Genomic DNA, 13,175 nt, shown 5'->3' with positions numbered 1-13,175 from the left:
GCCCACCCAGGGGCCCTCAAATCAGTGTCACCTCCTGCGACCAACTGAGGGGAGCCTGGGGTCCTTGGCTGCTAGCTGAGGCTGTGTAATTTCTTGGTCATTGCTCTTTCCTTTTGTGGTGAACTCACTGGTACCTCTCAGCATCTTTGTTTCAGTTACTCCCTTTCCCCCCACCACTCACTCCCTAGCCCTAATTGATTTCTTTTCCCTTAGAAAGTCAGGTTTACTTCTCAGATTTCTCCCAGCACGACAGCATCCATGAAATGTTTGTCTGAAGTGGAGTCATAGGCCATCCGTGTCATTTTGCATGAGGAAACTTGTCCTAAGACACCAACGGCGTCTTTGGGGTGTTCGTCGTTCCTTTGTGAAATATCAGTTGAGCATTTCCCTATATTCAGTGCAGGCTCTGTCTTTGGCACTGGACATGTCATTAATTGGTTAACAAGGATTAACTAGACCTTATTAGTACATTCACTGTTTGCATGAAGAGGGAGTAAAAGTAAATATTCATCCAGTCCTATTATGTGCAAGGAATTGTGTTGGATACTGGATGTGGGGCTGAGGTGGTGTTCTGGAGTGCTTCTTCAAGCAAATGCCATTTAAGCCGAAATGTGGAGGACAAATAGGAGTTGGCTGGGTGAAGATAGAAGTTGGAGCACAAAGCCCTCCTAACTGTGAACTGTTTCCTCTCACATGTTTATGGCCTAGGTCTTCTGGCCTCTGCTTTCATTGCTCTGCCAATAGATATTATCTTCTAGTGCTCTTCTTCTTTTGTTTTTTTTGGAGGCAATCTCACTCGGTTGCCCCAGGCTAGAGTGCAGTTGAGTCAGCCTAGCTCACAGCAACCTCAAACTTTGGGGCTCAAGCCATCCTCCTGCCTCAGCCTTCCAAGTAGCTGGGACTACAAGCACCCAGCTACTTTATCTATTTTTATTTATTTATTTTAGAGACAGAGTCTCACTTTTTTGCTCTCGGTAGAGTGCTGTGGTGTCACAGCTCACAACAACCTCCAACTCTTGGTGTTAGGCAATTCTCTTGCCTCAGCCTCCTGAATAACTGGGACTACAAGTGCCTGCTAGAACGCCTGGCTTTTTTTTGTTGCAGTTTGGCCGGGGCTGGGTTCGAACCTGCTACCCTCCTATATGGGGCTCATGCCCTACCCACTGAGCCACAGGTGCCACCCATACTTTTTCTATTTTTAGTAGAGAGGAGAAATCTTGCTCTTGCTCAGGCTGGTTTCAAGTGATCCTCCTGGAGTGCTAGTATTACAGCCTTGAGCCACTGCTCCTGGCCCTCCTTGTTCTTCTAATTGCTTTTTTATTTTTTAAGGTCTTTCTAATAAAATAGGGAGTGCTAAGTTTTTTAATTTATTTATTTCTCCTGCTCTGCATATCACAGCAAGCTTTCTCCGTTTCCTTTCCCCAGCCCTTTTAGTGGACACTGTCAGTGCTTAACACCATTTCCTTACTGCCAGAGGCTTTTACCTGCGCTGAGAAGTGACTCCATGCTCCAGGCTTTCTCTAATCAGAAATGCTGACCACCCCCAACTCAGTCTTATGGCCCTTGAGGGTACAGCTCTGGGGCAGGTTTTAGAGGGTCTGCTGGTGTCCTGGGAAAATTAGAATCCCAGTTGCCCATGGCATTAACCTATGCCAAGTTGGCTTCTTCCCTTCCAGTTTTCTCTTCTGCACTTTTTCCAGCGCTTCCTGGCATCACTTTCCAAATAGACTACTTGAAATCAGATCCTTAGGACCTGCTTCTGGGGAACCCAAACTTAGATAGAGGGAAGATAATGGGGTTTTGGTAAATCACACCTCTTCAGACTGTGCATGTTTGTCTGCAGGTGAAAATTCAGATCAGCCCTGAGAAAGAAAAGGGCCTCACAAAAGGGTGAGGGTGGCGCCTGTGGCTCAAAGGAATAGGGCACTGGGCCCATATACTGGAGGTGGCGGGTTCCTGCCTGGCCAAAAAAAAAAGGACCTCACAAGAGGAAAATGTGCAGACTTAATAGGGAAAGGAAAGGGATAGAGGCGAGAAAGAAAAGGTTTGACTCTCTGCTGTATCATTTAATCTTTTATTGTTATTGTTTAATCTTAATGTTGACCAACTTTGCAAAATCTTTTTATTTCCATTCCTACAGAAGTAGAAACTGAGGCCCAGAGAAATTAAGTAACTTGCCCAATTCATAGACTCAGGGGTGGCACAGCCGGTTAAGGTTGATGGGAGGTCATTCACCGGCCATCTCAGGATGGGCTCTGTAGATCATAGTAAAATCTCAACATAACTGATTCAAGATAACTATGTATGCATTTTTTTTTTTTTTTTGCCAAATCAAATACTAGAATGTGATTTACATATGCAAGAGGCAGCAGAGATTAATGGGAGAAAAAGAGGAGAAAAGCGTTCTTTTTTTTTGAACTTTCCAATTTGGGGAATAGGACAAGAACCTGGTTTGAGAACCTCCGTCCTCTGCCCACGTTGACTTTGGAGGGGCTTTGTGGTGGTAACAGGATGGTTGCTATACTGAGGAGCCTTGGCACAACCTTCAGCTGTCTTCTTGGGCCGTGGTCCAGGGTCAGTATGGATGATCTGCCTTCATTTCTCTACCCCTGGCTTTCAGGGCTACAGTCAATCCTTTAATTTTGTCTCCTGGAGAGGTGGGGGCAACATTAATTGAGCAACTGCCAGTCTGTTATTCATTCTCCAGTGGAGGCCACTTCCTCCAGGAAGACCTCCCTGACCACTATTTCACACCCACATGCTGCACAGCATCCTGGTGCCTCTTGTAAACCATCAGAATGGTTTATCCTGTCAGTCATTTAAACTGAGCAGAGTAAGTGTCAGGACCATGTCTTGTTTATCTTTGTATTCCTAGAATCTAAAACAGACCTTGGCATACAGTATATATTTAATAAATATTTAAATGAATTGTGGTAGTTCCTGGAAATACATAAATTATAGATTATAAAAAAAAAAATCCGGGTTCCCTTTCTCAAGAACTTGTGGCCTTGACGGGGGAGGGAGGGTCTAGACAGATGAGTAAGTTAATAATGAAGTTATGGTAAGTAAGTGACCTGTCCTTGGAGTGTCATAGGAAGCATTCCATAGGAGTTGGGGCTTTAATAGGGATTTGATTTTAAATGAATAGGAATCAGGGAGGGGGTGTGTGGGCATGTACTGACTCATGGAGATGTGGCGAAGAATGACTCACTCTAAGAGTTACAGGTAGCTCCAAATGACTGGAACACATTTCTAGATAACAAACCTAGCAAAACGAGTTGGGCCCTGGCTAAAAGCTTTAAATTTTGCATTAAGTCATGTGCACTTCAGGCTAAATATCCGGGGGGGTACTGTTGAAGAGCTGTAGTTAAGGGAAGGGCATGATTGTTTGTCTTTTAAACTCTGAGCAGAATAAGTGTCAGGACCATGTGTTGTTTATCTTTGTATTCCTAGAACCCAGAACAGACCTTGACATACAGCATATATTTAAGAAATATTTAAATGATTGTGGGAGTTCCTGCAAATACATAGATTATAAAAAAACAAACCCAGGTTCCCTTTCTCAAGAACTTGTGGCCTTGGTGGGGCAGCACCTGCGATGTTTGTCACCCTCCTTGATAGACTTCTCCATTGTGTCCTGAAGCCCGCTTACACGGGGCCTGGCCCAGGCACATTTACTGGTGCGGCTGTGGGGTAGAGGACAGCTCTAGAGCTGGTGTAGAAGACTCAGCGGGCAGAGACACGAGGAGGCAGTCACTGAACGCCTCTCACCACCCTCACAGTATATCATTGGCACATACTCACTTCCTTCTTGCCCGTTCTCGTGTTGTCCTCGTTTTGTGAGCTTATTCTGTATATTCATACCTAAGAATTTAATATTTGTTGAATAGCTAGAGATTGTGTTTATAAAACAAAGAAAATTGGTCTCTGACCTTCTATTCTGAGCACAGCAGTTAGAGTAATGCTTTTAAAACTTGAGAGCCTATCATTTCTATACTCAAACCCTCCAGTGGCCCCAAGCCGAAGGCCTTATGATGTGACCCAGCCGCTCTCACCTCTCCGATTTCATCTTATACAACCCCCCTCGCTCACTCTGCCCTTCTACAAGGCCCTCCTTGTCGTACCTCGAGACAGACATGCTATATTCCCTGCACCTAGAGCTCCCCGCAGAACAGCAGTTCTCAACCTGTGGGTCGCAACCCCTTTGTAACAATGAAAATACATCGCAGCATTAGGAAATTTGAGAATCACTGCCCAGAAATTCCCAGGGCTCATTCCTCGCTTTGTTCAAGCCCTTGCTCTGTGATCACGGTCTGAGGCCTTCCCTGACACAGTGTTCAGACTTGTACCACTCATCTCTGGACTCTGCAACTCTGCGTTTTCTGCTCTGTGCGGTTTAATTTTTCTGCACAGCACTGATCATTTTAATATGTTTTGCAATTCACTTACTGTTTTACATGTGATTGACTGTCCCCATCACTAAACTAAGTTGCATGTTTTACATGTGATTGACCATCCCCATCACTAAACTAAGTTGTATGTTTTACATGTGATTGACCGTCCCCATCACTAAACTAAGTTGCATGAAGATAAAGCGTTTTGTCCGTCTTGTTTGCTGCTCTTTCCTCAGCACCTAAAATGGTACCTAGCACCACAGGGGGAGCTCAGTAAATGTTGAATTAAGAAATGAGAGTGCCCTTCTGACGTTAGTGCTTGTCATAAATTGACTTCAGTGTGCTTTCTGTACATCTGAAAGAAGAGGGAGGCTTCATTTGCTTTTTAAGTAAGATCACCACGGAGTCCGTATCAGAGAGACGAGGCCTTGCTTAGCAACCAGAAGAATCGTGATATTGTAGACACCACTGTAGGACGTGTGATTGGGGTGGGCACTTGTTCTGTGCCACTGCTCATATCATCCTTGCTTACGTGTGGCCAGCTGGTGCTGAAGGGAACAAGGATATGAAAAATATTCTCGGCTTTCTCTTTTCTCATTTGCTGAGAAAGTGTGGTGCTCATTTCAGGGTACACAGACGGTGGGTTGAACAGGAAAATCATTGTGAGAATGAATCATCGGTGTTATATTCCCCCTTCTAGCTGAATGTTGTACATCCTTTACATGCTTGGGAAGTGGATGGGAAAGGGTAAGAGAAAGGTGATGGGCAAACATGTTTTTCCTTCTCCAAGGTGTTTCATGGGACTCCCTGCCGGACGAGCTGCTTTTGGGCATCTTTTCCTGTCTGTGCCTCCCTGAGCTGCTAAAGGTCTCCGGGGTTTGCAAGAGGTGGTATCGCCTAGCGTAAGTGTTTTTTACCCCTTTGGCATGTATAGGGGAGGAAGAGGAGAAGAAGGTCATTCATTTTGTTCTGGTCAAACTAAAAACCATGAGAAAAAGCAAACCAGGGATCTCCCTGCTTTATTACTAGTTACTGTCCTCATTTCACAGTGGGAGAGGGACTGCCCCGTTCTGAAAACCTCTTTGCCCTGCATTCAGGTTAGCCCATGTTTCTCGGATGGGGACTCTGGGGCAGGCAGTGTGCTGAGAGAGAGGAGGGAGTTATGGAGGTGCGTGAAGACGGCTGTTCCTCTTCCCAGTGGTCTGGGCAGGAAGCAGGGTGGGGAGAGAGAACACGCGGCTCTGGCGTTAGACCCCAGCGTGAGCCCAGCCTCTGCCAGGTGCGCTGTGTGTGACCTGAGAAAGTCAACAGATACTGACTCAGTCTCCCCGTATATACGGGGGGTGGGGGGGGTTGTGGTACCTCTAGCACAGGGCAGTTATGAGGCTCACGTGTGAAGATGCTGGTGCAGGGCCTCACTCACAGACATGTTCAGCACAGGGCAGCCTTTGTGAGCGTTTTTGCTGGTTTGAGGCAACACTGTTCAGGTATGGAAGGTGAACTGTACATGGAAGGTTTTGGTGAGCTGGGAAGGTAGTAACAGGCCTCAAGTCAGAAAAAGCCTATATTTGCAGAAAGAGAACGATGGAAGCTTATTCCTGACATGACCAAGAAAGTCAGTAGTGCCTTAAAACTATCACAGCTAATTGTAGAGTCAACTTAAAAACAAAGGTCCCCTCAGAATTTTCTCTAAGAGGATTTAGTATCTGTGTCCTCGTTAGTAACATTGTAGAAGGCTTCCAGCTTTCAGGGTGACCAGCCTACCACAACACGCACCTCCTTTTGTCTAGGTTTGATGAGTCGCTATGGCAGACGTTAGACCTCACAGGTAAAAATCTAAACCCAGATGTGATTGGTCAGTTGCTGTCTCGAGGAGTGATTGCCTTTCGCTGCCCACGATCATTTGTGGACCAACCATTGGTAGAACATTTCAGGTAAACAAGAAAAATCCCCAGAAAAGACTGTTTCTAAATCTTGAGGTGCAAATAGATCCAAACTTCCGTTTTGTTTTATCTGGCTTTACAGGCGATGGTGGTGTGGGGTGTGAGTTGCGTGCTTTCCCTGTGTGCCTTCTGTGTGTGTGTCACATGTGTCCTTGACACCATTCCCCTTTGACTCAGGATTACTGTCAGGCTCTTCCTACATTTAGCTTCTCAAGTCTGGTCCTCCACAGGTGGGACTGTGAGTTTCCCTAGGTCACAGCCAGGTGGAGCACTCCATTACAGATGCAGGGCTGGCTGGTGATCTCCTCACTACCCATTTCTGATAACAAAAGTCTGAGGACTCTTCAGGTTTCTACTGGGGGATTTCTGATCCTACCATGGGAAAGAATGCCCTCTTTTTGTTCTGTGGAATATTTGGAGAAAATATTTCTGTTCTTCATTTTGCAATATGAAGGTTTATGGCCACCTTCTCATCTTAAACCACTTGCTATCCTTGGACAGAGTATGTCCTGTACACCTTGGACACTCAGTTCCTCGTGGATAGCTCAGCCCTCTCTTTCAAACTCCCAAACTTCAAATTACCTACAAACTTCATCTGAATTTCAACTACTTCAATATAAGCATATCTAAAATTAAACTTGGCCTCTCTTTAAAACATGCTCTTCTACTATCTTCCCTGTGTTAGTAAATACCACTGCCACTCACGCACTGACCCCCAACAGAAAACAGGACTCATTATTAGCTTAACTTCCCCAACCTCATCCAGCTCATTCCCATCATGCCCACTTACTCCTTTTCTGAGTGGGACTGTGTTGGTAGCAATACCTGCACTTGGCAGAAATCCTCTTGAATTTGAGTGAGGATGGGAATAAGCTAGTACCAATGTGTTTTACAGTCAATACTTGAAATGTGTATTTAGGATCTTCTTTGTCATTGGCTGGTCCTTTGGGGAGAAGGGGTCTCATTTGATAGGGATGTACCTGTGAAAGCCACCTTACAAGAGTCTCTTTTTTTTCCTTCTGCACTCAGCCCTTTTCGTGTACAGCATATGGACCTGTCAAACTCGGTCATGGATGTGTCTATCCTCCATGGCATTCTGTCTCAGTGCTCCAAGTTACAGAATCTGAGCCTGGAAGGCCTGCGGCTTTCGGATCCCATTGTCAAGTGAGTCACAGCCAGACCATGTCACAAAGGCAATGTTTTTTATGTATATGAATTGTGTTCCCTGTGTATAACTGGGATGCCCTTCTACCATATCTAGTTGGACATAGAAAATAATTAGTGCAATAAATACTCCAGCTTCTGCAAAACTTTCCAGGACTCATGGAGACAACAAAAGTTTGAATGGTAATTGCAGTAGAACCTCCTTAGTTCACCACTTCCCTACATTGACCACCTCTTTAAGTTGACCTAAATTTCCTAGACTGGACATGCACCACATGTACATATCAGTTGAGTAGGCCTAGTTCCTTAGGTTGACCACCTCTGAATGGTGATCAGCCTTGCCCAGTTACAGTCCCTTGGGTGTGCAGAGGTTCTACAGATACAGGGATGAACAATGCCTGGTCCCTGTCTCATTGATGGGAGTGACAGATAATTACCCTGTAGTGTGTTTATTAAATGCCTTGGTGATTATGTGGCAACATACACACAGGAGACCAAATTAAATTTAGGGAGGGCAGCCTTCTCAGAGGAAGTGACTCGTAAGCCAAGTATTAAGGATATCCAAGTGACAGGACAAAGGAAGCAGCCAAAGTGAAGCTGCCTGTGGGGTTCTAAACTCTCAGTTGGAAGTGGCTAGAGCACAGGACTGAGACAGGAAGGGAAGTGACAGGAGGTGAGCAGAGTCGGAGACCAGATTACAGTGGACCTCTGTGTCACTGTAAGAAGCCTGGGCTCTGGGGTAGTGTATAAAGAGGGGAGCATGGTGGAGAGAGAGGTCTGAGAATGGTGGGAACACGTCAGAGTTGGAATTTAGCAAATTAACCAGGCACCCTGGAGAGTCCATCAGAGGAGAAGAAACGAGGGTAGTTTGGATACTGTTGTGTTCATTCAGGTGAGAAAAGAAGAAACCTGCTATAAAAAATGTGATAGCAGGGGCGGTGCCTGTGGCTCAGCGGGTAGGGGCGCCGGCCCCATATGCCAAGGGTGGTGGGTTCAAACCCAGCACCGGCCAAACTGCAACAAAAAAATAGTCGGGCGTTGTGGCGGGCGCTGCTGCCCAGGCTGTAGTCCCAGCTATTTGGGAGGCTGAGTCAAGAGAATCGCCTAAGCCCAAGGATTTGGAGGTTGCTATGAGCTGTGACACAACGGTACTCTACCGAGGGTGATAAGGTGAGACTCTGTCTCTACAAAAAAAAAAAATGTAATAGCAGCTAACATCTGGGAGGCATTGATTATGTGCCAGGTACTAAGTTCTTTAAATGCATTCTTATTTCATTCTGACAGCAACCCGATGAAGTATGTTCTTACTGTTACCTTTTTATAGATATGGAAAATGAGAGACTAAATAATTTGTTCCAAGCCACACAGAAGTAGCCGAACCAAAATTTGAACCTATAATCAGAATTCTTGCCATTAATCACTAAGTTTCACTGACAAATAACATTTGGGAATGTCATAAAAGAGAAGGCAGATTTGAGAGATGTTAATCAAAAGAACCTGTTGATTTTACAAGTAAAAATTTGTCTACAAGCTAATTCCAATTATGAGTGAAATGGATATATTTTTATGCCATAGATTTTTAAATTCAAAAAGTATCCCGATAGATGTTTCTTAAACATTTATTCTATGCTAAGTCCCTTATTACATTATACATAGTATCATTTAATCTTAATAACCTATTAAGTGATATGTGAATTTTATTTATTTTTTAGAGACAGGGTCTCATCCTGCTGCCCAGGCTGGAGTGCCGTGGCAGGATCATAGCTCACTGCAGACTTGAACTCTTATGCTCAAGCGGTTCTTCTGCCTCAGCTTTCCGAGTAGCTGGGACTGCAGGTTCTCACCACCATGCGTGGACAATTTTTTTTACTTTCTATAGAGGCTGGGTCGTGCTGTGTTGCCTTGGCTGGTTTCAAACCCCTGTCCTAAAGCAATCCTCCACCTCAGCTTCTCAAAGTGCTAGAACTGCAGACATGAGCCATCATGCCTAGATGATATGTGAATTTTAAACTCACTTCTCTTTACAACAGTGTTTTTCACCCTTTTTTATCTGATGGCACACTATAGTTAAATTTATGGTGGCCAAAAATAATTAAAAAAAGAATATACTTACTGTGCTTTGAACTTATTTCAAAAGTAAAATCTTTCTCTAAATCTTTAAAATTTTCATGGCATGCCAGTTGAAAATTTACAAGAAGGCCTGTGCCCTTAACTATACTAGTCTGCTTTTATCGGAATGCTTAGTGATCAGAAAGAATGTTTGCTGGTCTTATTCTTCTGGCATTATTCTCTTTTTCTAGTAATCTTGCACAGAACTCAAACTTAATTCGCCTAAACCTTTCTGGGTGTTCTGGATTCTCTGAAACGGCCCTGAAGACTTTGCTAAGCAGCTGTTCCAGGTAGGAAAGTTTTGAGACTTGATTATAGAACCATCGTAGCAAATTAGCCTTCACCTCTAAGTAGAATTGGATAAAATTTTTCAAGCTATTCCTAACTCTCAAGGCTCTTGATTTGGATAACATAATATTCTTTGCCCTCCAAATTTTTTGTCTAAACTCAGGAGTGTGTTTAACAACCTCTGGTTGACAGAAACCTATTTACACTGACTATACTGTCAAGTTCTTTCCAACAATACCTGTAGACTTAAGTTACAGTTTTTGATCAAGTCCGTGTATTGTAAATATAGACCATAAATTTGGGCGATTCCATTAACAACATCTTTTATAATATCGTCAGCATATAAAGACTTCAGAATTACAGATATTACTAAGGAGGGGATATGTGGTTTTATAGAATCTACAATACTATGTGCGTGTGTGTGTGCTTTTTTTTTTTGCCTTTTTTTTTTTCTTTTTTTTTGAGACAGAGTCTCAAGTTGTCACCCTGGGTAGAGTGCCATGGCATCATTATAGCTTACAGCAGTCTCCAACTCTCGGGCTCAAGCGATCCTCTTGCTTCAGTTTTTTCTATTTTTAGTAGAGATGGGGTCTCACTGTTGCTGAGGCCGATTTGATCTGGAACCCATGAGCTCAAGCAATCCACTTGCCTCGGCTTCCCAGGGTACTAGGATTACAGGCATGAGCCACCACGCCCAGCCTGTGGGTGCTTTTTTAAATATCACCTGGTCTCTGTGGTATAATATTTGTACATGTACTATTAATGATCTGTTGAAAGTAGATTGCCTTTGGAAAAGAATACTACCTGTGAGATAACATGTATATTCCTACATTTAGTTAGCAGAGCTAGGAAGGGGAGAGTGGGGTTTAATGGTTGGCCATTTTCTCTAAAACCCTCATTTGCTAGATTAACAGAGGCACGTAAGATGCAGTGGCAGTGTATCTTTATCAGGAATTCCCAGTGCATCCACCAATTTTTAAAAAAATATCTCAGTGATGGCTCAGTCTGTGGTTGGTGGTGGCTTGAGAAAGAAAACATAAAGGCTAGAATTTACACCTTCCGTCCTGGAATGAAGCTCGAGCTGGCAGGAGAGGAAGGTGTTCCCTTCTGTTTGCAGAAGAGGGCAGCATTCACTACGGCCTTTGCTCTGATCCCCAATCAACTTTAAGGGGCAAACTGGGCAGGCTCTCTGCTGCGAGAGACACAGGCATTCTGTGCATAAAATCGTAAGGAATCTATGGCTGTGTATGTTCCAAATTTGCAACTTAATGCAGCAAACCCATTCCTGTGTGACAATTTCATACTTTTCTGTTTCCCTTCTTTTGGGCAGACTGGAAGAGCTGAACCTCTCTTGGTGTTCGGACTTCACTGAAAAGCATGTCCAAGTTGCTGTCACGCATGTGTCAGCGACCATCACCCAGCTGAATCTTAGTGGCTACCGAAAGAATCTCCAGAAGTCAGGTTAGCACTTCTGGGCCTGAGCCGGAGGAATAGGTTGGATTTATTGAGCTGTTCCTTAGTGCTCTTCTACATCAGTTGTCGCATTTCAGCCAGAACATGTGTTCTTTCCATTTTTCAGCTGCTAATCAAAGGGATTCAGTCAAGGTGAACAGCTAGATCTGAACTCAGGATTTAGAAGTAGAAACCTTTATACCTGAAAACTATTTTTAAGCAGAACTTCTTTTAATCAACACAATTATTTGGTAAAGTACCAACATAAATAAATAGACAAATGACAGTATTTGATTAGTATTAAGTAGTGGTTCTCAACTGAGGGGTAATTTTACCTTAAAGGAATATTTGTCAATGTCTGTAGACATTTTTGATTGTAGCTGCAGGGGAGTTGCTGGCATCTAGTGAGCAGAAGCCGGGAATGCTGCTCAACTCTGAATGAGACAGCAGGAACTCTGTCTGCATGGGATAGCACACAGAAAATAATCTGGCCGAAATGTCAGTAGTGCCAAGGTTGAAAAGTTCCTATTTATGACTTTCACTTTTTAATTCAGTCCGTGAGGGCAATGAGGTGGTTTAGATGAACATAGGTACTTGAAGTCAGGAATAGTGGGTAATAGTTATGGTTTTATAAACCTTAACATTTGGTTATGCTCTGTTTCATTTGTATAATATTGAGGAAATCTTGATTTGCAAAGAGAAATGGTTGCAAATGGCAAGAATTCAGTCAGGCTAACATTCAGTCTGTGGTCTGTACAAATTCTATTTAAACTGGCAACGTACATCAGTCATATTTTGATAGCAGTCTTGATACTGGTACTAACTCATTTGAATATATGTGTTTTATTTACTAGAGTTTTTATTATACTTAAAAATATTTAAATCAAACATTGCAGGATATATCCTCAAATTTAAGTAACATTTGAAAACTACCTCTCCAAGACATAATGTGTCTTCTGATAAGTAAGTATCCGGTGTACCCAAGGACTCAGATTTGGGCTGTTCTCTTTCCAAATGCTTGCATTTTCAGACAGGCGGAACATTTTCTTTAGAGATTCATAAAAATAGCAAACATATCTTGATTTCTTACCACTCTCCCCACCCAGTATTTCTGTTCTCCATTTTTTCCCTTTAACACTATTTTAAATCTGATGCTAACATTATACAGTCATTCTCAAAAATATATAAAACATAGAAAAACACGAACACCATAATCCAACATCTTGCCAGTCTTTTTTCTTGTACAAAAATGTTTCTTTTTTATTATGACTCATAGTATATAAGCTACTTTGTGATATGCTGTTTTTTTCCCAGGTAACCTCATTTTCAGTGGCTGTGTGATATTCTATCAAATGCATATGGAATAATTTATATTAAGGCAGTAATTTATGTAGTTGATCTCCTTCTGATGGACATTTGGAATCTTTTCTAGGTTTTCCTTTCTATAAACAACTTTCTGATGGACAGAGAGAAATCTTTGGGTGCGCTTATAAGGATAGATTCTTAAAAGCGTAATTACTTAAAAGTAGAATCGGGTGGCGCCTGTGGCTCAAGGAGTAGGGCGCCGGTCGCATATGCCAGAGGTGGTGGGTTCAAACCCAGCCCTGGCCAAAAACCACAAAAAAAAAAAAAAAAAAAAAAAGGTAGAAACAAAGATTTAGCCACTGTTTTCAAAGTTTGAATAGTTTTTGCCAAATTACCTTCCAGGGAGTTTAAGCTCCCACACACGAGTATTCCCTTCATGTAGAATCCCACCACTTTTGGTTCTTCTCTTTTCATTCACCAGAGAAGGGAAGGCAGTGCCCCATTTACATTCTTCCCACAT

The 13,175-nt window shown here is 43.1% G+C and overlaps 1 protein-coding gene across 1 annotated transcript in view; it reads left to right on the top strand.

Moving 5' to 3' along the window:
- SKP2 (S-phase kinase associated protein 2) overlaps positions 1-13,175 on the top strand; it is a 33,127-nt gene that overhangs the window by 5,577 nt on the left and 14,375 nt on the right. Inside the window, exons 3-7 of the mRNA XM_053592213.1 lie at positions 5,185-5,296; positions 6,185-6,328; positions 7,367-7,501; positions 9,802-9,900; positions 11,229-11,359. Of these exons, the coding sequence (XP_053448188.1) occupies positions 5,185-5,296; positions 6,185-6,328; positions 7,367-7,501; positions 9,802-9,900; positions 11,229-11,359 (621 nt within the window). The remainder of the gene's footprint in view (positions 1-5,184; positions 5,297-6,184; positions 6,329-7,366; positions 7,502-9,801; positions 9,901-11,228; positions 11,360-13,175) is intronic.

Source organism: Nycticebus coucang, chromosome 1 (assembly GCF_027406575.1).
Source record: "Nycticebus coucang isolate mNycCou1 chromosome 1, mNycCou1.pri, whole genome shotgun sequence".
Lineage (NCBI taxonomy): Eukaryota > Metazoa > Chordata > Mammalia > Primates > Lorisidae > Nycticebus > Nycticebus coucang.
The sequence above is the reverse complement of the archived record's forward strand: the minus strand, read 5'-3'. Positions and strand labels throughout refer to the sequence as shown.